At 42.9% G+C, this 27,681-nt stretch overlaps 1 protein-coding gene across 2 annotated transcripts in view; it reads right to left on the bottom strand.

The window, feature by feature from the left end:
• Positions 1 to 27,681, bottom strand: part of uggt2 (UDP-glucose glycoprotein glucosyltransferase 2) — a 372,492-nt gene that overhangs the window by 101,024 nt on the left and 243,787 nt on the right. For both annotated transcript variants that reach the window (XM_060826541.1, XM_060826542.1), the window contains exons 25-27: positions 14,121 to 14,216; positions 13,925 to 14,024; positions 3,935 to 4,014 (exon numbers count right to left, since the gene is read on the bottom strand). In XM_060826541.1, coding sequence (XP_060682524.1) covers positions 3,935 to 4,014; positions 13,925 to 14,024; positions 14,121 to 14,216 — 276 coding nt within the window. The remainder of the gene's footprint in view (positions 1 to 3,934; positions 4,015 to 13,924; positions 14,025 to 14,120; positions 14,217 to 27,681) is intronic.

Raw genomic sequence — 27,681 nt, 5'->3', positions numbered from 1 at the left:
TATAGTCTGCTGTCCACGCTACTCAGAATGCTGTCTCCGCGACATTGGAGAGACCCCAAACCTAGATGGGGTGACCACTTTATACAACATATCCCTAATTTCCATCAACATGACCTTGACCTCAACCTCCCAGTCACTTGCCATTTCAGGACACCATCTTGTTCCCATGTTTCTGTCCTAGAACTGCTGCAGTTCTCCAATAAAGTGCAATGCAATCTGTAATAACATAACCGCATCTTCCAAATAGTCATTGGGTTCAATACCATTACTAAATTCCCCACTACCAACATCTCACAAGTTATCATTGACAAGAAACTGAATGGACTAGCCATATAAACAATGTCGTTACAAGAGCAGGTCACAGACTACCAATCCTGCACCAAGTAATGCCCTGCCTGACTCCCCAAAACCTGTCCAAGGCACAAGTCAGGAGTGTGATAGAATACTTCTAACTTGCCTAGATTTTTCCGTTTCCACCAATACTCAAAAAGCTTGATGAAACATTCAAGACAAAACAGCCATTTGATTGTTTGTGTATATTCATTTCCTCCACCACTGACACTCAATAGCAGGAGTGTGTACCATCTACGAGATGCACTGCAGAAATTAATAAATGCTCCTTATGTACCTTTCAAATCAATGACCACAGCCATGAAGGAGGACAAGGACAGTAGATGCATGTGAAAACCATCCACTCTAATTTCCTCTTCACCCACTCACCATCCTGACTTGGAAATATATCTCCATTCCTCCACTGCCACTGACTTAGAATCCTCGAACTCTCTCCCTAACAGCATTGTGGGTCTTCCTACAACACACGGACTGCAGTCATCGGTGATATCACATCCAGTGAATGAATAGAGAAGAGAGAAACAAAGGAGATGAATTTTAGAACAGGAGAATTTCATTGATAAATATGTTCTTAGTCCAACTAAGAGGTACTGCTGGGTCAGGTGCTGGGTAATGAGAGGGTCCTGTGGACCAAGTATCTGTTGGGGAGCATTATGTAAGGGTGGTCATCACATTTAGATTCAAATCAGTAATGCAGAAAAGCATGGCCAATAAAATATATGTCGATTTCATGGTTTATTTCCAGGTAAAATAGAACCAGAGACTGACTGAAAAAACTAATGGAACAATGTGTGAACTCCTAATTAAAGATGGCCAGTGTGGATTTGTAAAAGACAGGTCAACTAATATCAGTTTTTTCAAAAAGATTTTTCATGGGATTAGGGGATCTCTGGCAACATTTATTGTCCATTCCCTAATTAACCAGAGGGTAGATTCAGATCATCCAAATTGTTGTGATTTTGGAGTCACATATATGCCAAATCAGGTAAGAATGGCGTTTTTTCTTTCCTAAATGATATTAATAAACCAGATGGGTGGGAAATGTTGTGGAGAGAGCATGGGAACAGGCAATAGTCATTTAATGGCACGGTTATAAAACAGTATACAGCAACACAGGATCTAAAGTTGCATGTGCATAGCTCTTTGCTTAATCTCTCTTTCAGTCTGTTCTTCAAAGTACTGTATATGGGATTTTGGATTTCATAAATAATATAAAAGAAATGTAGTCATGCTGAACTTTTATAAACCCCCAGTTAATTAGGGCATTAATCAGTTCTGCTCAATACATTTTAGGAAGGATGTGAGGGACATGGAGAGGGTGCAGAGAAGATTTACCACAATGGTTCCAGGGATAAGGGATTTTAGCTACAAGGATAGCTTGGAAAAGCTGGAATTGTCCTCCTTGGCACAAAGAATACTGAGTAGAGATGTGATAACTGTGTAGGATAATGATTAATTTAAAAAAGGTAGATAACAAAAAACAATTCACTTTAGTTAAAGAGCAAGGACTAGGAGGCACAAATTCAAGGTTCTTACAACAAATGGAGTGTCAGTGTTAGAAGTATAGATCTTTTTAAAGATCAACCAAGGAATATTTACTCATCAACCTGTTCAGAGATGGTATTTCTCATCTCTGGAGTAAGTGAGACTTGAACTCAGGCCCTCTGGCTTAGTGGTAGGGAAAAAAACCTATCGGAACTAACGCACGAACACAGCAGATACTCTTGTTCACTTGAAAAAGTGCCAGTGAACAATTTCAATTGTAATTATTGTTAAGCAACCTGTTCACGCATGTTTGACACATATCTGAGGCTGGTGGAGCTTGAACTCAAATACGGACATGACCACTGCCTCAAGATCGCCAAGGGTCAACCAGAACATATTTGCTGATCAACCTACTTACACCTCTTAAGTGGGACTTGAAGCTGGGGACTCTTGGCTCAAAGGGGAATACTACCACTGTGCCACAAGAACCCTCAAGTTCAATCAGAAAGTTTCAGAGTAGATGGAGATCAGGTGATGCCCTTTGCACTTTGTACTTAAGTCCTGCACTTACCCTTTCTAACTACATTTTGATTTAGCCCTCTCAACTCTCCCTGTCTCTCCTTAGGCTTTAATGGCTTGCATTGCCCTTAACGGCCTTTGTTAATCAGTGGAAAACATGGGTAATTTGCTGATGGTGTTTAATAGATTAAAAACAAATTACAAGTGATTTAGTGGTGTGAAAAAAAACTCAGCTGTGTGGAAGAGAAGTTCTAAGTGTAGAAAAAAAATTAACAAGTTTGTTTTAACAGCTTTTGTGTGGTGTAATGGTACTGTCCTGACCTCTGAACCAGGAGACCTGCATTCAAGTCCCAACCGTTCCCAGTGGTATGTAATGACACATCTGAATAGGTTGATTAAAAATATCTAAGAGTTGGGTTTAAGTGCCTTTGGGGTGCAGTTGTAGTATCTCTACCTCTGAAGCAGGAAGCGAAGGGAAGCATAGAAACTGGCAATTGTACTGAATTATAATTTAACAATAAAACAGCTCTACATATCAAAAACAAAAAGCTGTGGTCTTCCTCAGAGGACAGTTGACTTCTGGACAGAGGGAGGACTCAAAAGAGAAAGCTGGAAACTGGTGTTTGTGCTAAACTACACGCATGTAAATAAAACTCTTGTAAATCTCTGAAAGCCTTTTGCTGAATAATTCACGAACACAGGAAGCCATTAAAGTCCATGCCCACAACTCAGTAATTAAATACCTGTCTGTAAAAGTGGGAATGTATTGGCATCTACATCAAATGGACTCCAACAGTACAAGAAGATGGCTTAAGCCCTCTCACGATCTTATATGTTTCAATTAAGTCACCTCTAACTCTCTTAGACTTGACAGAATATCGGTTTAATTTGTCTAGACTTTCATCATTAAGGCAATCTGCTCATTCCAGGCATTAAACCAGTAAATTCCACTGAACTGCCTCCAATAAATTCATATCCTTCTTTGACCAGTACTGTACAAAGTATTCCAGTTGTAGTCTCGCCAGTGATTAATATAACTGAAGCACAATCTCCTTACTCTTACATTCAATTCTCCTCACAATAAACAAAATCATTCCATTAGCTTTCCTGATTAGTTGTTGTACATGCACACTAACTCTCTACAATTTAGTCAAAATGGATTCAACAAATGCTGGCCCAGCCAGTGCCACCCCATCCTGCGAGCGTATAAAAAGAAGCGATGAGGATTTTTTTTAACACAATGAGGGGTAATGATTTGGAAGTCACTACACAAGGGGATGGAAGTAAAAAATAATCAATGCTCTGAGAAGGAAAGTTGGTATGCAGTAGGGGTACAGGTATCAAGCACAAGAGCGGGACTGACTGGATTGTACCACAGAGTTATGAGCACAGACTTGGATGGCTAAATGGCCTCCTGTACTGTAAAAGGATTGCCCTGGTTTAAGTAAAATTACTCAAATGCTATTTAATTTGCAGTTTGCTGCTATAAACAAGCAATTTATGAGATAACGACTCAACCAGAATATTAACACAATATCATTCCTCACAGTGGCAGAAGGGACCTGCAAATATTTCTCACCTTTTCAAAGGCAATTCCGAGAGTTTGGGTCTGCAGTTCATGAACACTTTCAGATTCATATTGATCACCTGATGCAAGACCTGAATGATAAACAAATACTGTCATGTTTCATGAAGTTCATTTTGTGACATGCAAAAACATAGATCAAATTAGAATCACAGCTCCATACGTTGTCCAGAAAAAATAAATATTGTTGTCTACCTACTTACATTTAATGAAATTTTGCAATGGACTGTCAGTTACATAGCCCACAAAAGGTTCTCATCCATTTTGAATTCTATCAGCTATTTATGTTGTAAAATTCTTTACAATTATAAAGAACTGATCCGAGCATTAACAACTGAAAGGCTTGACTGACCAGCAAGATATTTCTTGATCAATCTGTTCAGACTATACAACACATCTCTGAAGCAGGTGGACTTGATATTAGCTCTTCTGGCCATGCTTGGCCTCACCTACCCTGTCAGTGTCCCGTGCCACTGTGTTTCACCAGACCATTCTTAACTTTGGAGCTGTATTTGACCTCATACTCATTTCATCAACAAGATACCCACTTTGAAGTCTCATGCACTGGGTTCAGCCCAGGGTTCAGTTCAAAAGTTAAATGTTGGATCAACATTATCTTTTGAATGGCGGGTCAGATTGAGCAGCCAAATGGCCTATTCCTGTCTATTTCTACTGGTCTATTAAATGAATTCATGAATTCTCATCTACTGCTGAAATCCTCACTCAGGCCTTCGCTACCTCTGGACAAGACTATTGTATTGCTCTCCTGACTGGCACACCACGCTCACCCACCATATTCTCCCATCCACTCCCCCACACCACCACCTCCATGAGTTTAAGTTCATCCAAAACTCTATGTCTACTACATAACTTGGATCAAAAGCATTCATTCTTCACCCTTTTACTCACTGATTCACATTAGATTTTGGTCTGACCAATGCCTCAATTAAAATTCCCAGCCTTGCTTTCAAATAGACCTTCCACATCTCTGAATTACCTCCAGCTCTACAACCTTGGCAAGACAGGAGACTGTTTAAATGGGGTGAATTTCACCATGCGGAACACTGTCTCTAAAAGGCTGATGGGGGGAAATTCAATGGTAGAAACTTCACAAAGGTAAAAGGAATTAGATAAATCCTTGAATGGGGAAATATCAAAGTTTTGGGCAAAGCCTATGGGTGTGTTTTATGTGGATGGCTCAAAGACCAAGCATAATAGTTCACATGGCTTGCTGTTGTGTTATAAGATTTTAAACACCGCAGCTGGAGGAGTGCAGTGAAAATAGAATCTGTCAGAGGCAAGTTGCCTTTTCAACTAACAATAATCCCCTTGCCCCATTACTCCCACAATACACCTTCTCAAAAATGATGCATTCTTCAATCCTGTTCACATTTGAGAAAATAACACATTAAACCTGCATCGACCCCTAGAATACCAAATGAATAACTGAGCATGAATTAAGTACTCATCTTTATTAAAAGCTCTTAAAGGTGAAGATGAAACATAATATTTTTCCCTCAAATTAGTCTCCTTTAGGTGTGTAAATGTGTAGTTTGTCCTCACTTTGAGGGTGCAATTTAATTATGCAATTGGATCAATTATTGTCTGAGACGTTCCAGTGGTGTTTTGCAAAAACAAGACAGCTTATCGGACTTCAGAATGAAGAGTAAGATCTGTCGTCTCCCTCGTGTTCACTAGGCCCTACCATCTCAGTGTGGTTCACCGAAGAATATGCTTGATTTCTACTATTCTTAAAATTTGAACGCACAAAAGGAGCGGAAATAAGCCATTCTAACCTTCCAGCCTGCTCAGTTATTCTTTAAAATAATGGCTGATTTGTTTGTGGTCCGAACACCACGTTCCCATTTACTCCTGATAATCTTTGATTCCCTGAACTAAGAAGAATCAATCTATCTCTATCTTGAAAATATTCAATGACCATGACTCCGCAGCCTTCTGAGGCTGAGACTTCCAAAGTTGTACACCATTCTGGAAAAATCTGCTCATTTCTATTCTACAAATATGACCCTTAAATTTTAAAACAGTGTCTCCTAGTTCCCTACTGACCAAGAGGAAACATCCTTTCCTCATTCACCTTGTCAAAATTGTTTAGAATTGTATAAACTTCTTGTCACCATTTGTTCTTCTAAACTCTCAATTCTAAACAAGACTTCTCCAATGTTTCTCAAAAGACAACCCAAATATTCAAGGTATCAATCTAGTAAACCTCTTTTGAACAGTCACCAATGCATCTACATACTTCCTTAACTAAAGAGACCCACACCACACATAGTATTCAGGATGTGTACACCCTGTAAAATTGAAGTATAACATCCTCATGTTCAATTTCTCTTGTAATAAAGGATAGGATCCCATTAGACTTCTTAATTCCGTGCTGCACCTGCACACAAACATTTTGTGACTCATGCAGCAGAATAATTAATTCCCTCTGTACCATTGAAGTCTGAAGCTTTCTTTGTTAAACTAATAATCTGCTTTTCATTCTTCATGCAAAAGTGAACAACTTTACTTTTTGCACATTATACTCCGTCTGCCAGATTTCGGTCTATTAACCCAATTATGTCATCTCCACAACATACTTCAGCATGACGAATTCTATTTCTTAGTCTTTCCAACCTATTTTTATTTCTCCCATAGATTTATGCACCATGCTTTCAGAACCCTCATCTCAGTTGTGGTCAGTTGTCCCACAATGTTGAGGAATGATACAGAAATATTGACATTTCTTTTCATGAGCAGGGATAAAAACTCAAAATTGGGAGCAAGTTTAAACCTAGCTGGAGTCTGCAGTTCGCAAAATGCAGAGCTGGAACAGATAGTATCAATGCAGCCAGGTCTTAGACAATCAACTACCCTTCAAAACAGGCAAGCCTGGAAATACCTGGTCAAATGTTAACAGTCACATTGTTTCAGAACAAACTGTTGTCTACTTCTGTAGGAACTCCACTTTGTTAGAAGAATGCTGTGCACACTTGGTGGGAGGCAGCTCAGTTGGAGGCCAGAGGCATAGCATGGCAAGGTCAGCATTTGATAGCTGAAGGTTCAAAACCATGTTCTGCAATCTCCAAGACATCTCATTGGACCTTCCTGCCCAATGCTAATATTGGACACAAGCCATAACATTTTCGAGAAGGTATGAAGAGACGGAGAAGGGGTAGCCTGAACACCCCCCACCCCACAGCCTCTTGGTTTATGCACCTTCTTCAATGGAATTTCCAGACAGCATCTTAGACTGACAGCCAAGCTGCACAGCATCTCCAGCTCCTTGTACTTCATGGCAAGCATCATCAGACTGACCAGACTAAGATGACTACCTAGGCGAGATGGTCCAAAGACCAGAAGGAGACAAAAGAGGAAGCCCAAACTGACAACTGGAAATCCTGAAACATTAGCCAACCCTCAAAGTCTGGGGAACATTCTCTCTTTTTGAACAGATAATACCAGTATTTTCAGACAAACAGTTCAAACATATCAGTTGGGAGTCTGGTTGAAGATTTGTAGCTCGGGTGTCCGTTGTTGTGGTTCTGTTCGCCGAGCTGGAAGTTTTTGCTGCAAACGTTTCGTTCCCTGGCTAGGGAACATCATCAGTGCTATTGGAGCCTCCTGTGAAGCGCTGCTTTGATGTTTCTTCCGGTATTTATAGTGGTTTGTTCTTGCCGCTTCCGGGTGTCAGTTTCAGCTGTAGTAGTTTGTATGTGGGGTCCAGGTCGATGTGTCTGTTGATGGATCTTCTTGCCGTTTCCGGGTGTCAGTTTCAGCTGTAGTGGTTTGTATATGGGGTCCAGGTCTATGTGTCTGTTAATGGAGTTTGTGGATGAATGCCATGCCTCTAGGAATTCCCTGGCTGTTCTCTGTCTGGCTTGTCCTATGATGGTAGTGTTTTCCCAGTCAAATTCATGTTCCTGGTTGTCTGAGTGTATGGCTACTAGGGATAGCTGGTCGTGTCGTTTTGTGGCTAGCTGATGTTCATGGATGCGGATTGTTAGCTGTCTTCCTGTTTGTCCTATATAGTGTTTTGTGCAGTCCTTGCATGGTATTTTGTAAACTACGTTAGTTTGGCTCGTGCTGGCTATTGGGTCCTTTATTCTAGTGAGTTGTTGTCTGTGTGGAAGTTGGCTTGTGTGCTGTTATGAGTCCTAAGGGTCGCAGTAGTCTGGCTGTCAGTTCTGAGACGCTCCTGACGTATGGTAGTGTGGCTAGTCCTTTTGGTTGTGGCATGTCCTCGTTCTGTGGTCTCTCTCTTAGGCATCTGGTGATAAAGTTGCGTGGGTATCCGTTTTTGGCGAATACCTTGTATAGGTGTTCCTCTTCCTCTTTTCGCAGTTCTGGTGTACTGCAGTGTGTTGTGGCTCTTTTGAATAGTGTCCTGATGCAGCTTCGTTTGTGTGTGTTGGGGTGGTTACTTTCATAGTTTAGGACTTGGTCTGTGTGTGTTGGTTTCCTGTGTACCCTTGTGGTGAATTCTCCGTTGGGTGTTCTCTCTACTAACACGTCTAGGAATGGGAGTTGGCTATCCTTTTCCTCTTCTCTCGTGAATCGTATTCCTGTGAGTGTGGCGTTGATGATTCGGTGTGTTTTTTTTTCTATGTCTGTGTTTTTGATGATTACAAAGGTGTCATCGACGTATCTGATCCAGAGTTTGGGTTGGATTTGTGGTAGAGCTGTATGTTCTAACCTTTGCATAACTGCCTCTGCTATGAGTCCCGAGATTGGTGATCACATGGGTGTTCCGTTGATTTGTTCGTATATCTGATTGTTGAATGTAAAGTGTGTGGTGAGGCACAGGTCTAGTAGTTGAAGTGTGCCGTCCTTGTTGATAAGTTCGGCCTCCTGTGTTCTGTTATGTATGTCCAGTAGGTTGGCTATTGTTTCTCTGGCTAGGGTTTTGTCAATTGATGTGAACAGTGCCGTCACGTCGAATGATACCATGGTTTCTTCTTTGTCTATGTGTGTATTCCTGATGATGTCCAAGAATTCCTGTGTTGATTGTATGGAGTGTTTGGATCCGCTGACTAGGTGTTTCAGTTTTTGTTGTAGTTCTTTGGCTGGTTTGTATGCTGGTGTCCCTGGTAGTGATACTATGGGTCTGAGTGGGATGTCTGGTTTGTGTACTTTGGGTAGTCCGTAGAATCTGGGGGTGTTGTTGCTTTCAGGTTTCATTCTTTGCTGGTCCGCTTTGGTGCACCCGATGTGGCCTCCACATCATCTATTGCATCCGCTGCACCCGATGTGGCCTCCACATCATCTATTGCATCCGCTGCACCCGATGTGGCCTCCTCTATATTGGGGAGACAGGCCGCTTACTTGCGGAACGCTTCAGAGAACACTTCCGGGCCGCCCGAACCAACCAACCCAATCACCCCGTGGCTCAACACTTTAACTCTCCCTCCCACTCCACCGAGGACGTGCAGGTCCTTGGACTCCTCCACCGGCAGAACACAACTACACGACGGCTGGAGGAGGAGCGCCTCATCTTCCGCCTGGGAACCCTCCAACCACAAGGTATGAATTCAGATTTCTCCAGTTTCCTCATTTCCCCTCCCCCACCTTGTCTCAGTCGGTTCCCTCAACTCAGCACCGCCCTCCTAACCTGCAATCTCCTTACTGACCTCTCCGCCCCCACCCCACTCCGGCCTATCACCCTCACCTTGACCTCCTTCCACCTATCCCACCTCCATCGCCCCTCCCCCTAGTCCCTCCTCCCTACCTTTTATCTTAGCCTGCTTGGCTCTCTCTCTCTCTTATTCCTGATGAAGGGCTTATGCTCGAAACGTCGAATTCTCTATTCCTGAGATGCTGCCTGGCCTGCTGTGCTTTGACCAGCAACACATTTGCCGCTTTGGTTATCTGTCCATTTTTTTGTAGATTCCTTAGTGTGTTGATTACTCTATTGGTGAGTTGTGGTGTGGGATCGGAGTCCTTCATTTGGTAGGTGTTGGTGTCTGCGAGTAGTTGTTGTGCTTTATTGATGTAGTCTGATTTATCCAAGATGACCGTCATTCTGCCTTTATCTGCCGATAGTATGATTATGTTCTTGTCATTTTTCAGTGCTTTCAGTACTTCCCTCTCCTTGGTGTTGAGGTTATGTGTATGTCGTTTTCTTATCATCATAGGTAAGGTACGACCGTTTGTCTCACTGTTTGTTGTGTCTCTTTTGTCAGTCCATTGTTCCTGAGTGTGCATTCTAGTGCTGCTAGGAAGTCTGCTGTGTTGGCATCCCTGTAGTTGTATTTGAGTCCCTTGGCCAGTATAGTTCTTTCCATGTCTGTGAGCTGTCTGTGGGAGAGGTTTTTAACCCAGGTGTGTGTTGTAGTGTCCTCCTGTTTGTGGGTTAGTTTGTCCATTTTTTTTTCTTTTAGTGCCGTTTTTTTGCAAAGTGTTGTCCTGTTCTGTCCTATAGTGATAGCCTGTTCTATGGTCCGGGTCCATTCCTGATTAGTGGTTTTTAAAATTAACGACTTTTGGCGCGCAATTTCTTGCTTGTATTTGTGCAGTCGGTTGTGAGCGTCTGTGATCATTACCTGGACCATCCTGAATCCGTTCTTCTTGGCTGTTTCCCTGGCTTGTGGATTATTTACTGGAGGTCTGTACTTGACACATTGTGGCAGGATTTGATTTTTTCTACATTCGTGGAGGAACCGGAGTTGTTCATGTGTTGCGCTTAGGCGGTTAGCGCAGGATTCCCATCTCCTGGCTTGTCTCAGCGTTTCTCGCCCGTAAGTGTTTAAAGTCTGGTTGAAGATTTGTAGCTCGGGTGTCCATTGTTGTGGTTCTGTTCGCCGAGCTGTAAGTTTTTGCTGCAAACGTTTCATTCCCTGGCTAGGGAACATCATCAGTGCTATTGGAGCCTCCTGTGAAGCGCTGCTTTGATGTTTCTTCCGGTATTTATAGTGGTTTGTTCTTGCCGCTTCATAACAGCACACAAGCCAACTTCCACACTCAGACAACAACTCACTAGAATAAAGGACCCAATAGCCAGCACGAGCCAAACTAACGTAGTTTACAAAATACCATGCAAGGACTGCACAAAACACTATATAGGACAAACAGGAAGACAGCTAACAATCCGCATCCATGAACATCAGCTAGCCACAAAACGACACGACCAGCTATCCCTAGTAGCCATACACTCAGACAACCAGGAACATGAATTTGACTGGGAAAACACTACCATCATAGGACAAGCCAGACAGAGAACAGCCAGGGAATTCCTAGAGGCATGGCATTCATCCACAAACTCCATTAACAGACACATAGACCTGGACCCCATATACAAACCACTACAGCTGAAACTGACACCCGGAAACGGCAAGAAGATCCATCAACAGACACATCGACCTGGACCCCACATACAAACTACTACAGCTGAAACTGACACCCGGAAGCGGCAAGAACAAACCACTATAAATACCGGAAGAAACATCAAAGCAGCGCTTCACAGGAGGCTCCAATAGCACTGATGATGTTCCCTAGCCAGGGAACGAAACGTTTGCAGCAAAAACTTCCAGCTCGGCGAACAGAACCACAACAATATCAGTTGGGGCCTAATTTGGATAAACTGTAAGAAATCCTCATAAACACGCGTTCAAGGTAGATAGCTAGGGTAGATTTGAGACTGTTTACTTAGAGGTTTAATATGGTTTACTGAGCAGTCCTGTGAAAAGTTTTGTTGATTTTTATTTATTTTGTTGGATATGGGTATCACTGGCTGGACAGCATTTATTGCCCATCCCTAGTTGCCCTTGAGAAGGTGGTGGTGAGCTGTCTTCTTGAACTGCTGCATTCCACCAGCTGTGGGTTGACCCACAATGCCATTAGGGAAGGAATCCCAGCAACAGTGAAGGAATGGCGATCTCTTCATATCCAATTGCCGCCGTGATATTGACTACCTCAACCTGTCCACCCTTCTCACCCACTCCAACCTCTCACCCTCACATCGCGCAGCCCTCCACTCTCTCTGCACTACCGAACAACCCAAATGGCCTCCTTCTTCAAAGACCGCAATTTCCCCTCCGACGTGGTCGACGATGCTCTCCACCGCATCTCCTCCACTTCCCGCACCTCCGCCCTTGAACCCGGCCCCTCCAATCGCTACCAGGACAGAACCCCACTGGTCCTCACCTTCCACCCCACCAACCTCCGGATACATCGTATCATCCTCCGTCATTTCTGCCACCTCCAAACAGACCCCACACCAGGGATATATTTCCCTCCCCACCCCTATCAGCATTTCGGAGAGACCACTCCCTCCGTGACTCCCTCGTCAGGTCCATACCCCCCACCAACCCAACCTCCACTCCCGGCACCTTCCTCTGCAACCGCAAGAAGTGCAAAACTTGTGCCCACACTTCCCCCCCCTCATCTCCCTTCAAGGCCCCAATGGATCCTTCCATATCTGTCGCAAATTCACCTGCATCTCCACACACATCATTTACTGAATCCGCTGCACCCGATGTGGTCTCCTCTACATTGGGGAGACAGGCTGCCTACTTGCGGAACGTTTCTGGGACACCCGCACCAACCAACCCAACCGCCCCGTGGCTGAACACTTTAACTCCCCCTCCCACTCCGCCAAGGACATGCAGGTCCTTGGCCTCCTCCATCACCAGACCCTGACCACACAACGCCTGGAGGAAGAGCGCCTTATCTTCCGCCTAGGAACCCTCCAACCACACCCTCCAGCTTCCTTATTTCCCCTCCCCCCACTTTATCTCAGTCCCAACCCCAGGATTCAGCACCGCCCTCTTAACCTGCAATCTTCTTCCCGACCTCTCCGCCCCCACCCCCTCTCCGGCCTATCACTCTCACCCTCACCTCCTTCCACCTATCGTATTCCCAGCGCCCCTCCCCCGAATTCCCTCCCCCCTACCTTTTATCTCAGCCTGCTTGGCACACCAGTCTCATTCTTGAAGAAGGGCTTATGCCCGAAACGTCGATTCTTCTGCTCCTCGGATGCTGCCTGGCCTGCTGTGTTTTTCCAGCACCACGTTTTTCAACTCTGGTCTCCAGCATCTGTAGTCCTCACTTTCTCCTTCAACTTTGTATATTAACTTTTGATGTGGCATCAAATCAGTATATCAACAGATTCCCACTTATTGATAGTGCATATCACTCTTTCAAGGAATTCTAATAGATTGGTTAAACATGATTTCACTTTCACAAAACTATGCTGACTCTTCCAAATTACCTTGAATTATTCCATGGGTGCATTATAAATCCTTTCATGACCAATTTTAACACCTTCCCTGTGACAGATGTCAAGCCAACTAGCCTACAGTTTCCAGTCTGGATAGAATTTCCTAAAACCTAACAAACTTTCGAAAATCAACACCAATTCGTTTACTATTTCATTAGCAACCTCACTTTAAATCCCAGAATAAAGTCCAGCAGAACTGAGAGGTCCTTATCTCTGCAACAAAAAAAAATCCAGAAGGTGACAAGAGAAATTTAGATTAGATTCCTTACAGTGTGGAAACAGGCTCTTCGGCCCAACCAGTCCACACCGACCTTCTGAAGAGTAACCCACCCAGACCCATTTACCGTCTGACTAATGCACCTAACACTATGGGCAATTTAGCATGACCAATTCACCTGACTTACAAATCTTTGGACTGTGGGAGGAAATCGGAGCACTCAGATCTAATCACAAATTCAGTGAAACTGCAAAGTCCAAATTGCAATTACTTTTCACAAATCAGCAATTCTACGTAATTTTTGTCAATAAGGTAGCCAGTCATATGAAACGAAAACTGAAATCTCAATGTGCTCATATCTGCATGCTTTTCATTTTCAGGCTGCGGTAAGGAGAATGGTAGATTCAGAAACTGTCCTATATTGTATTACGCAGAATACATAGCAACCTTTTTTTTCTTTTAATAATCCACACTGTCAGCCTATTCTGGATGCTTGTTCAAAATAAATTGAGAACAATGTGTGTTGTTGAATGAACATTTATATTCTCACCATTAGCAATGGGGCCATCCTTTGTGCCTCTCTGCTTAGTGGATCAAGAATGACCACCACTTCATAAAAGACTCCATCTTGAGGTTTTATTTTTACTACACTGCAGATCAAAAACAAACATTTTGACAATGTAGTCAGTTAATGGTAGTAATACAACATAGTTGAAAAACAGAGCAGCAGTTGAATCTGTTATTACCTCAATTGATCTTGAAGAAATTTGACATCTTTCCGAGGTTCCATTTTTGGCATTGATGATAAAAGTGCATCTACCTTCATGAGCAAATCACTTCCACTAACAAAACAAAAGGAAGATAATCAGTTCTTCCCCAGTTTTATTCCTATTCAATCTGGTAATCAATATGTGTGGAATCAACAGCTGTCTGTAATGTCTTTAATCAACCCCTTATAAAAGACCATTTACTTGCTCTAAGTATCCTTAATGCTACACATATGGCTGGGATAAAGACTGAGACTTTGAAGGTGGTCAGAATCCAAACAGAGAAATGTTATATCAAATTAGAGTGATTCAGGCAGATGAAATGTCCACCCCACTTCTCTCTTAAACAACAGTAGGAGTCTGAATGACAAAAGGAAATTCTATTACAGTGTATTCACATTCCAAATGCATTTTATTGTCATTTCTGGATGTAAATGTAAATGTAAATATACATGTAAATGGAAATGAATTAGAAAGGACTTCCTGACACTTCAGAGATTTGAAGCAGACATTTTTAGGTTTGGAGGAAAATGAGGTGAGGATCAACAATATTGCAAAATCTTTTGAATAAAATCCAAATGTTAAGCAGAAACCTACAGCAACTAAAGGAGCAAGAGAAATTCCTTTAAACATTTAAATTAAAACAAAATACTTCAAAATGCTAACCCTGTTTCTCTTCCCACACTTGCTACCAGACCAGCTGTGTTCCACCAATGTTCTATAATTATATTAAATCAACACAAAGGGATCCCACAGTAAACTTTGCATAGTCTGAAAGGAGAGATCACATTTGGAGTGAGGCATAGCCCAAGTGAATATGCACTTTGGTAATTTTGGAGCAGTGTGGGAATAGAACTGGTAAAAGTTTATTTTCTTTAATTTTTAGAAAAGTTTAAAATTCAGTAGTCTAGTTAAAAGGTAGCTGACAGAGGAACAGTTATCAATGCATCACCTGAAACGGGCCTCTATAGGTGTTAATTACTAGTGATGTTCAACTAGTATGTGTCATCTGAGGTTTACCTCAGCTCCATTTAAGAGGTCTGGTGAAAGTGTGTGACCAGTAAGATTTACACTAAAGAGAGATCTCATCTGGAGTGAGTACATATTTTGGAGCATCCTAGGAATTCAGTGCTGAGGGGAACATATGCTTTTTGCTTGCTTTTCTGGTTTGCAGTTTGTAAGGTTGTTAACAAGAGAAACTGAAGCGCATGATCAGAGGCTCAGCACAAAGATTGAATTTAACAGGAAAGCCACATTGTGATGACACACAATTGAAGTCTTGAAGCAGAACCTGTAGGAAAAGAGTTTGCACTGAATGGTGAGTGTAAATTTACTGCTGAGTCTGTGAGGCCTACTCATTGGGAATCAGGGATGTGGAGTGGAGCCTATAGGAGGAGCTTGATCTAGGTGGCGAGTAATTAAAATTTTAAAAAAAACTTCATTCTGAACAGAAAGAAACAATCAGGGTGACATCACAGGAAAACTAAGGTAATTGGCTGCTTAGAAGCCATCTTTCGGGACTGAGAAAGGAATATTGGAAGGGATACAAAGGGTATAAAGTCCTTAGTTTTGTTGTTTGTAGTTTGATAGAGAAATCTAATTTGGTGAGTAGTGGGTAAGGTAGAGTAATTTGTTTCTAGTTTATTATATTGTTGGGTTAAAATCCTGAAACTTCCTTTCTAATGGCATTGTGGGTCTACCTATTGTTATGTATGTAGTGAAGGTGCTACCCCATGAAGAAAACTGATCAGAGGGGTGTAGCTTGGTACCAGTCTAGTCCCCATTGTGGAGATGTGAGCATCATCCATAAAATCCTCCTATTCAGATTTACCATTTGTCAAGAATGGTTACAAGGACTCAATATGTTGTACTCAAAAAACCCAGTGCTGTAGTTGTAAGCAGCTGGGTCATATTGTTTGAAATTGCTGCACGCAACCTCTATTCCTGATGAAGGGCTTTTGCCCAAAACGTCGATTTTCTTGCTCCTCGGATGCTGCCCGAACTGCTGTGCTTTTCCACCACCACTCTAATCCAGAATCTAATTTCCAGCATATGCAGCCATTGTTTTTACCCTGTTTTTACCTGCGTACAACCCAAACAAGAGGAGGAGAGTGCAAAAGAAACAACCATGAGGACAAGGCACAAGATGCATCCTGCAGCCAGGGAGCAGACTAGGTGTCAACCGGGTTTATAAAAGAAGCAGAAGTCAGCAGAGTTCAGGTTAAATAGAATGGGAAGGGCTATTGTAAGTTGCAATGGGACATTGACAGGACGCAAAACTGGATAAGTGGCAGATGGAGTTCAACCTGGAAAAATGTGAAGTGATTCATTTTTGAAAGGTCAGTTTTGAACACTGATTACAGGGTTAAAGGCAGGATTCTTGTCAGTGTGAAGGAACAGAGTGATCTTGGGGTCCATGTCCAGAGATCCCTCAAAGTTGCCATCCAAGTTGATGGAGTTGTTGAGAAGGTGTATGGTAAGGCGTATGGTATATTGGCTTTCATTAGCAAGGGGACTGAGTTTAAGAGCTGCAGGGCTAATGCTGCAGCTCAAGAGCATCCTGATTAGACTACACCTGGAATATTATGTTCAATTCTGGTCGCCTCATTATAGGAAGGATATGGAAGCTTTAGAGAGGTTGCAGGAGCTAAGGCTTTTTTCAGTGAAGTGAAGAAGGGTGAAAGGTAACTTAATAATGGTGTACAAGATGATGACAGGCATAGATTGAATGAATAGTCAAAATCTTTTCCTAGGGTGGAAATGTCTAACATGAGGGGGCATAATTTTTAAGTGTTTGGAGGAAGGTTTAGGGCAGATGTCAGAGGTAGGTTCTTTACAGAGAGTAAGGTGGGTGTGTGGAATGCACTGCCAGCAGTGGTAGTAGAGTCAGATACATTAGGGACATTTAAGCGATTCTTGGATAGGCACATAGATGATAGTAAAATGAAGGTAATGTAGGTTAGTTTTACCTTAGGGTAGTGTAAATGTTTGGCACATCACCAAGGGCCGAAGGGCCTGTACTGTGCTGTGCTGTTCTCTGTAAACATCCTGTTGTTATGGGCCGAAATCAATCACTTCTGGGTTCTTCCCAAAGTAGAAGGCAAGACAATAAAAATGGATGTTGATTTAGGTGCTGTGGTAAACCTGATTTCTTAATTTGTCTACAGGGAGAAGTTGAGGGCACTACCATTGAAGCCTGCTAAGATTATATTATGAACATGCATGAGACATATGTTTATATTGGCTGTGTAGTGCTGGAAGTATAGCAGAATTGCCACTTTATACTGTTAAAAGGCAAATACCCTGAATTATTCAGATATTACAAAAGTCAGAATCATTGGTGACCTTTAAGTGGCAATTGGATAGGTACATGGATAGGTGCTTAAGCTAGGACAAATGTTCAGCACAACATCGTGGGCCGAAGGGCCTATTCTGTGCTGTATTGTTCTATGTTCTATTATGGTTAAACTGGGCTGTGGTTAATAAGCTGGTGGAATAAAACATTAATTTGCAAGAGATCTATCAAGCACAAAGATGTGACCAGTAATGTGCCACAAGGATCGGTGCTGGGCGCACTGCTTTTCATCATTTGTATAAATGATTTTGATGTGAACCATAGGAGTTTTAGTTAGTAAGTTTACAGATGACACCAAAATTGGAGGTGCAGTGGACAGTGAAGGTTACCTCAGAGTACAAGTGATCAGATGGGCCAATGGGCTGAGAAGTGGCAGATGGATTTTAATTTAGATAAATGTGAGGTGCTGCATTTTGGAAAAGCAAATCTTAGCAGGACTTATACACTTAATGGTAAGGTCCTGAACAAAGAGACATTGGAGTGCAGGTTCATAGTTCCTTGAAAGTAGAGTTGTAGGTTGATAGGATAGTGAAGAAGGCATTTGGTATGCTTTCCTTTATTGGACAGAGCATTGAGTGTAGGAGTTGGGAGGTCATGTTGCGGCTGTACAGGCTGTTGGTTAGGCGCTTTTATGTTGTGAAACTAGAAAAGGTTCAGAAAAGATTTACAAGGATGTTGCCAGGGTTGGAGGATTTGAGCTATAGGGAGAGGATAAATAGACTGGGGCTGTTTTCCCTGGAGTGTTGGAGGCTGAGGGGGTGACCTTACAGAAGTTTATAAAATCATGAGGGGCATGGATCAGATAAATAGACAAGGTATTTTCCCTGGGGTGGGGGAGTCCAGAACTAGAGGGCATAAGTTTATAGTGAGAGGGGAAATATATAAAAGGGACCTAAGGGGAAACTTTTTCACATGTATGGAAAGAGCTGTCCCAGGAAGTGGTGGAAGCTGGTACAATTATAGCATTTAAAAGGCATCCGGATGTGTATATGAATAGGAAGGGTTTGGAAGGATATGGGCCAAATGCTGGCAAATGGGACTAGATTAGGTTATGATATCTGGTTGGCATGAACGAGTTGAACCAAAGGTTCTGTTTCTGTGCTGTACATATCTCACTCTATGACTCTATGCCCTCTCCCATACAGGAAATGAAAGGAGTCAAAAATAAATTACAGCTGAAGCCAGTGGCTCATCCTCGGAGTCTGAAGGTGCTTCTGGTGCTGTATGTCACCTGGCCTAACGTGGAGGTGGAACTGGAACAGTTTGTAAATCTGGGAGTGCTGGAACCAGTAATCATTAGTGAAAGGGTCATTCCCATCATTTCCAGTCTTAAAAATAAATGGCACTGAAAAATCGCTATGAAGGACAGTATCCAATCATGAAGTCAACCTTTATTTATACCTGCATCATACATCCAGAAATCTTGACATTCCTCTTGAACAACACCGATCAAACCGACTGGCAAAGGTAGTGCTGTATCACTCTACCAAACAATGGTTAATTAGCAATTTTGGAACATTTCTTCGAAATTCACCCAAACCTTGATCCCACCCACCAAACATCAAACCCTCATCTCCAAATCTTTCATTGACCTAATTTGCTTTGGAGATCTTCCCTCTATGATCTCCAGACTCCTTGTCCCCAACACTGAAAGGCACAATAGTATCCCCTTCCCAACATGTGCAAAGTGAGTTATCATTTTAGTTGTTCCTATCCCATATAAAGATTGGGGAGGTGAAGGTGCAGATGACACCGATGTTAAGCAGCTGGTGGAACTACAATTCAATTCATAAAATAGTGACATGTAAAGCTAGACTTGTGCTGACCTTGAAACTATTATTGATTGCCATAAGATTGATTGCCACAAGAGGAATGTCAGGATTTCTGGATGTGCGATGCCATAAGATAATTCCAGTCTGGCTCAATAATGGCTGTGAGGGAAAGTAAATTGGCCTCGCTAGACCTACAATTAATTGACTAGTGATAGTAGCCCAGCAAGTTTAAATAAAATGAATAAAAATGGAAGGACCACAAAGCTTCAATGAAGACACTATATATAGCAACTACACACATGTTACCTCCTTAATAACATCTGTGGCTTGGGCCACAATTGAGACAGCTGCCTCAGGGACTAGTCAAGCAACTGCCTCATGTAGTCATTGAATCACATCTTATAATGACCCAGACACCACGTCATCATCCTTGGGGTAGGTCCTGTCTTACTGTCCTATGACAGGACAGTTCTAACTGAAGTTGTGACACAGTAGTGTACCCTGGGAGTTGTCGACATTGACTCCAAACCCATGGCACAAAGTCAAACTTGGCTAAGGAGGTCTCTTGCTGATTACCAACAATCATCACACCTCACAACCAAATGTCAATTTATTAGAGTTCTTTGAAGAATTAATATACGTTGTGGATTAGGAAGAGCCTATAGATATAAATGTACTTGAATCTCCAGAAGGCATTTGACAAAGCACCACATAAAATGCTATTGAGAAAGTGAAAGCACATGGTGTAGGAAAATAGATAGGCATAGATAGAAGATTGGCCAGCTGGCTTGCAGAAAGTAGAGAGTATGCATAAATGTGTCTTATTCTGACTGACAGGATGTGATGAGTGGACTCTCATAGGGATGTGTGCTGGGGTCTCAGCTTTCTACAATTGACATCAGTGACTTTAAACAGGGGAGCAATGGCATGGTCAGTACATTTGAAAATAATACTAAGGTTAATAGAAAAGTATGTTGTGAAGACGGCATAGAATGTAGACACGTATTGACTTGATGAAGAGTGGAACTGGATATGGCATTGTGAGTTTTGCAAGCATGGTCACATTGGTACAGTCAGTAATTTGTTTGTGGTGAACAGTGATGAGACATGCCTTTTGCTACAAGCCACCAGTCTTATAATCCTAGCGTTACACTGGCTCAGAAATTCATTCACCATATTACTCAAACTTAAGAGATATCTTCCTTTTCACAGAAAATATCAGACAAACTGGGTAGTTTTTTAGACTACTAGTGATGGCCTTCAACCTGTTCATGAGCTTGCATAATATACAGCAAGAAATTATTTGATTAGGGTAGCCTTTATCTTACCAGATGGTTATTTAGGAGGTTGCCAATAAGGCCAAAGTGCTTAGAACTTTAGGAGCCCCAATGCATATATTGACTAGTGAAGGTAGATTTAACCTTTAAATGTGATTCTGTGATTGGAGAGCATTTAGTAACTAACCCTGAGTGCACAAGCAATTATACTGATAATCAATACAGGATTGCCAGTCAAGCTGGTCATATGGTGATCTTGTGTGTACTAGAAGCTGCATATTTTAATAAAAAGGTCAATAAAAAGACAGAAAGAACATGAACACATATTGCATCTGTTTCAACTCAACAAAATTGATAACTGGTTTACTTGTCAGGGCAATTCACTGACCAAAGTCAACTTGTCTGCCTTAAAATTTAAATTTGTGTGAAAAACTTGCCGTGCACATTTCTTTTAAACAACCCCCAGTGCACCTTGAATCTGTGTCTCCTCATAATTTACCCCTCCAGCCTGGGAAAAAGCCTCATACTTCACTTTCTATCCAAGCCATTCACAATCTTACACACTTCCAGCAGGTTGCCCCTCAACCTCCTGAGTTCCAGTGAAAACAAACCCAGTCTATCCAACCTTCCTTCATAGTGAAAATCTCTGGTAAACCTTTCCTGTACCCTCTCCAAAGCATCCACATCCTTCTGATAGTGTGGTGACCAGAACTGTAAGCAATATTCCAAGTGTAGTCCAATAAAGCTGCAACATAACTTGCCTAACCTTACACTCAATGTCCCTTCAAATGAAGCCAAGCATGCCAAAGGCACTTTTACTACCTTATTTACCGTACTGCCACCTTCAACAATCTGTGGACCTCCTCAGCCATTTCCTTCTGCATATCAATATTCCTAAGGGTTCTGCCATGCACTGTATAATTTCCACCTGTACTTGACCTTCCAAAATGCATCATCTCACATTTTCTGCTTTTGCCTCCAACTGATCTACATTCTGCTGTATCCTCTGATAATCCTCCTCATTATCCACAATTCAACCAATCTTTATATCGTCCGCAACTTACTAATTAGACTAGCCACGTTTTCCTCCAAATCATTTATATAGAACAGCAGAGATCCCAGCCCTGTGGAGCACACTAGTCATAACCCTCCATTCTGAAAGCCATCCTTCCACCGCTACCCTCTGTCTCCTAAGACTAAGTCAGTTCTGTATCCATCTTGCCAGCTCACCCCGATACCATGTTAGTTCACCTTTTGTACTAGTCTGTCATGACAGACCTTGTCAAAGCTTTACTGAAGTCCATGTAGACAACATCAATCTCTTTTTCTCTCAATAGTCATCTTTGTCACCTCTTCAAAAAATGTTTATCAAGTTCATGAGGCTGTGGGAGCAGGGAAATCATTTTGACTGTGGAAGCCATTTCCCTGACTGCAGGAAACACATTAGTTAAATATCCTGCTAATTGGCTTCTCTCACTGACAATGCTGTTGTACCTCCGCACACATTGATGACTCCCCCGAGGGGTCTCTTTCTCTCCATGGGAGCTCCAGCTGAAACAACACCCCTGCAGGCAAGATGTCACCAAACTATTTAATATTGATAGCCAATGACCATTTGCAACTATGAACAGAATGCTACTCTGTCAGTTTCAATTGTCCAACTATTCAATTTTCTCAGACGATATCATCACCCTTCTGTTACCAATGTTCAAATAATCAATGTTAGATCAGTAGTATTGTTAGCTTTTTTTTAATATTGTTAACCTATCTATCATAGTTAGACCTGTATTGTTTTGTCAGTAAGTCATTTGTAACCCTTTATAAACCATATACATCTGTAGCTGAGTGGAGTGATTATGACTCATCAATGCTGAGCGATCATTCCGAGCTGAGCGCTCACTGACCTCTTCCCATCGTATCATGAAATAAATAAACGTGCCAATTTCACAAGGTCGGCATATGAGGTTTATTGTAAATGGGACACTTCACCGTCAGTTTGGTGTTAGTCGACAGGACTCCTTGATTACAACGGGGCTCTAGAGCAAACCTAAATTTTTAAAATTCAGCCAATTGCGTAATCCTGACCCAAGCCGGCGAGCTGAACCTAAGTTGGGGACAGACGCTAAGGCAAAGCAAAAGAACAGAAAGATTGCCCCTCTAAATTTCTAAATTACTTTCCTAAAATTCGGCCGACTGTGTGATTGCACCCTGAGCCAATAGGTTGGGGAGACACCAAGACAAGACGGGACCCAGGAAAGACCGCTACTGAGCAGTAATTCAGGAAAACCTTGAGAAATTTAGGGGCGGCACAGTGGTTAGCACTACTGCCTCACAGCGCCAGGGACCTGGGTTCAATTCCCGCCTCAGGCAACTGACTGTGTGGAGTTTGCACGTTCTCCCCGTGTCTGCGTGGGTTTCCTCCGGGTGCTCCGGTTTCCTCCCACAGTCACAAAGATGTGCGGGTCAGGTGAATTGGCCATGCTAAATTGCCCATAGTGTTAGGTAAGGGGTATATGCAGGGGTATGGGTGGGTTGCGCTTCGGCGGGTCGGTGTGGACTTGTTGGGCCGAAGGGCCTGTTTCCACACTGTAAGGAATCTAATCTAAAAAAATTGACCAGGGCACCTGGGTTTGTCTTGTTCATTTATCTTACCTGTTCATCCTGTCCATGTTCACTTGTATTGTTGTCTGTTCTTTGTTTCCCATACAACTGTTCACAGGTAAATGGGGTTGCAGAGCTAGAAACCCTTAGGAGAAGGACTGACCCTGGGGATGTGTCTACCTTGTCTCGCTGGGACAGACGGTCCGCTTCCGCTGACCCTCTCACAGAGGATGCAGACGTGCCACGGTAAATACGTATGCTGCAAGAACAAGGTAGGAGTTCCTCTGGTAACACCAGGGTCACCGTTGACACAGTATGGAAGGAAACGGATGACAGTAGATATACCATTTATCATTCCCTTCATCTCCAATTTATATGGGTGGTCCCACTGGCCTTATGGGGGCTCCTTTAAATTGGAGAAAATTGAGTACTGGAGAACGCATATTGAGGGTGGGTATGATGACCCCTCTTGGAACACTGACTACATGCTTCAATGCCTGGAAAAGTTTAAGACAGTTGTGAAAGGGCACCTGACCCCTGAAAATACAGGTCAGCCTCAGACACCCCTGCATCTTCCAATTCCCCACCCACTGCCCCACTGCCATACACCCCTCAATATCCTAAAGTTCCTTTCCCAGCTCTGGAGCCAGACCCACTAGTAAGTTGGGTCGCTGCATTTGTTGTCATATGTCCTCCCATTCCCCCTGCAACCGTAAATCGTGGGATTTCAGAGGCATCAATTGTAGGGAGCACATCAGGGACAGAACACCCAAATTAAGTAAGAACCGATCCCGCTTCCAACACCAGACTTACTCACAATGCAGGTGCAGCCTTGAAGACCCAGACCCCAGATAACCAGCACTCCCACAATATGATAGGCACTACACCCTTCAAAAAGCCCTGGACTCACTGTGTGGTCTGAAGCATGCTCCAGGATGCCTCTGAGCCACTAAAGCATCTGGTACCATTTTTCAATTGGCTACTACAAATTTGTGTTATTTATAATTGCTTCCGTGGAGGTCACCTTTATTGTGCAATTCCCCACAACAACCCCCTCCTACTGGCTGACCGCCAGTGTCGCTATGCACACAGCACTTTAATCATGTAGGCCTGGTCCTCTCCGCTTTGCCACATATGGTCACAGTGAAGCAGGGAACTATGCTGCCATCAATACGACAGTACACTCTATCACTGCAACAGAGGGAATCAAACCTGTTATCGACTCCCTCCTACAACAAGGCATTTTAATACCTACCATCAGCCCCATAACACCCCTATATGTCCGATCCCAAAACCAAGAAAACCGGGAAGGTGGTGTTTCGTTCAGGATCTGAGGGCCATGAATGCTATTGCTGTTCCCTGCTCTCTGATAGTACTGGGCACCAATGTCATTCTTACTCGTCTCCCTGCCTCAGCCACTTGCTTTTCCATAACTGGCCCCTGTTCAGGCTTTTTCTCCATCAAATTGTCCCATGACAGCCAGTACCTTTTCGCGTTTACTTCCGGCGGATGCCAATATACATGGACCCAGCTTCCCCAAGGGTATACGGACAGCCCCACGGTATATGTCTCCACAGTCAACCAGATGCTCAGAGGCCTCCAGCTGCCATGTGAAAACATCTTGCTACAATACGCTGATAATTTATTGGCAGTCTCCACCTCCATTGATGCCTCTGAAATCCCACGATTTACGGTCACCCTGCTCCACTGCCTGGCGTGGAATGAACACAAAGTTTCCATCGAGAAAATGCAACTTTGCCAGAGAACAGTGCACGACTTGGTCTACGATCTTTCGCATAGCCTCAGAGCCCTGTATCCAGATTGCATTGCAGCTAGCACTAAGTTCATCCCACCCACGATGCAAACTGACTTTTTAGTCTTCATGGGTATGGTCAACTACTGTTGACACTGGATACATGACCATCTTGATGTACTTCTTTGTAATCTGAGGTACTCTTCTTCGCTATCCACTACACTTCCAATTTTGATGTCATCTGAAAAATTACTAACTATATCTCTTATGCTCGCATCCAAATCACTTATGTAAATGACAAAAAGTAGAGGACCCAGCACCAATCCTTGTGGCACTCCACTGATCACAGGCCACCAGTCTGAAAATCAACCCTCCACCGCCACACTCTGTCTTCTACCTTTGAGCTAGTTCTGTATCCAAATGGCTAGTTCTCCCATTATTCCGTGAGATCTAACCTTGCTAACCAGTCTCCCATGGGGAACCTTGACGAACACCTTCCTGAAGTCCTTATAGAGCACATCTACTACTCTGCCCTCATCAATCCTCTTTATTGTTTCTTCAAACAAAAACTCATTCAAGTTTGCGAGACATGATTTCCCACTCACAAAGCCATGTGGACTATCTCTAATTAGTCCTTGCCTTTCCAAATACATGTACAGCCTGTCTCTCAGGATTCCCTCCAACAACGTGCCCACCACCGATGTCAGGATCACTGGTCTATAGTTCCCTAAAGAGTGGCACCACGTCAGCCAACCTCCAGTCTTCCAGCACCTCACCTGTGACTATTGATGATACAAATATCTCTGCAAGAGGCCCAGTAATCACTTCTCTAGCTTCCCACAGAGTTCTAGAGTACACCTGATCAAGTCCTGGCGATTTATCCACCTTTATGTGTTTCAAGGCATCCAGCACTTCCTCCTCTGTAATCTGGACATTTTGCAAGGTGTCACCATCTATTTCCTTACATTCTATATCTTCCATATCTTTTTCCACAGTAAATACTGATGCAAAATTCTCATTTAGTATCTCCCCCATTTTCTGCAGCTCCACGCAAACCTGCCTTGCTGATCTTTGAGGGCCTATTCTCTCCCTAGTTATCCTTTTGTCCTTAATGTATTTGTAAAAACCCTTTGGATTCCCCTTAACTCTATTTGCTCAAGCCATCTCATGTCCCCTTTTTGCCCTCCTGATTTCTCTCAAGTATACTCCTACTGCCTTTATACTCCTACTGCCTTTATACTCTTCTAAGGATTCACTCGATCTATCCTGTCTATACCTGACATATGCTTCCTTTTTTTCCTTAACCAAACCCTCGATTTCTTTAGTCATCCAGCATTTCCTATACCTACCAGCCTTTCCTTTCATCCTAATAGGAATATACTTTCTCTGGACTCTCGTTATCTCATTTCTGAAGGCATCCCATTTTCCAACCGTCCTTTTACCTGTGAACATCTGTCCCCAATCAGCGTTTGAAAGTTCTTGCCTAATACTGTCAAAATTGGCCATTCTCCAGTTTACATCTTCAACTTTTAGATCTGATCTATCCTTTTCCATCACTATTTTAAAACGAATAGAATTATGGTCGCTGGCCACAAAGTTCTCCCCCACTGACACCTCAGTCACCTGCCCTGCCTTATTTCCCAAGAGTAGGTCAAGTTTTGCACCTTCTTTAGTGGGTACATCCAAATACTGAATCAGAAAACTTTCTTGTACACACTTAAGAAATTCCTCTCCATCTAAACCTTTTAACACTATGGCAGTCACAGTCTATGTTTGGAAAATTAAAATCCCCTACCATAACCACCCTATTATTCTTACAGATAGCTGAGATCTCCTTACAAGTTTGTTTCTCAATTTTCCTCTGACTATTAGTGGGGGGGTCTATGATACAATCCCAATAAGGTGGTCATCCCTTTCTTATTTCTCAGTTCCACCCAAATAACTTCCCTGGATGTATTTCCAGGAATATCCTCCCTTAGCACAGCTGTAATGCTATCCCTGATCAAAAATGCCACTCCCCCTCCTCTTTTGCCTCCCTTTCTATCCTTCCTGTAGCATTTGTATCCTGGAACATTAAGCTGCCAGTCCTGCCCATCCCTGAGCCATGTTTCTGTAATTGCTATGATATCCCAGTCCCATGTTCATAACCATGCCCTGAGTTTATCTGCCTTCCCTGTTAGGCCCCTTACATTGAAATAAATGCTGTTTAATTTATTAGTCCTACCCTGTCCCTGCCTGCCCTGACTGTTTGATTCTCTTCTGTTCTCAACTGTACCAGTTTCATGATAAAATCGCTTGAAAAGAATTCTTTTTCTCTGAGGTGGAAAGGCCCATTCCTCGTACTCCTGACAACACAGATGGCTGTGAAGGTAGAAGGAAGACTCGACTGGACACATGGGACCTGATGGAAAACAGCACCGCACCAGGGCGAACCCAAACGGACAGTGCATCAGGCACTAGCTCTCCCAACAACCATACAAGAGGCCGACTAGCTACTACAATTGTTGCCATGCTCCTCCTCACCCTGGTGACATAGACCCAACATGAATGGGGCAGAGAGGATGGCCAGGGGAACCCTAGCGGTTGAGAACTGCATGTCAATATCTTTCTTTATATGTCTTATGCCTATGCTCAGAAGATTAACCGTTCCAGCTGCTGGGTATGTGCCCACATATCCATACACTCCCAGGGAGGCATTCCCATCCGACCCATTCCCTTTAAAAGTCAGACACAGCTGAATGGGGGCTAGAACAAGACAGGTCTCCTGAGGAAGCAACCTTTA

The sequence above is a fragment of the Hemiscyllium ocellatum genome, chromosome 6 (genome assembly GCF_020745735.1).
Source record: "Hemiscyllium ocellatum isolate sHemOce1 chromosome 6, sHemOce1.pat.X.cur, whole genome shotgun sequence".
Classification (NCBI taxonomy): Eukaryota; Metazoa; Chordata; class Chondrichthyes; order Orectolobiformes; family Hemiscylliidae; genus Hemiscyllium; species Hemiscyllium ocellatum.
This window is presented reverse-complemented; position numbering and strand designations above follow the sequence as displayed.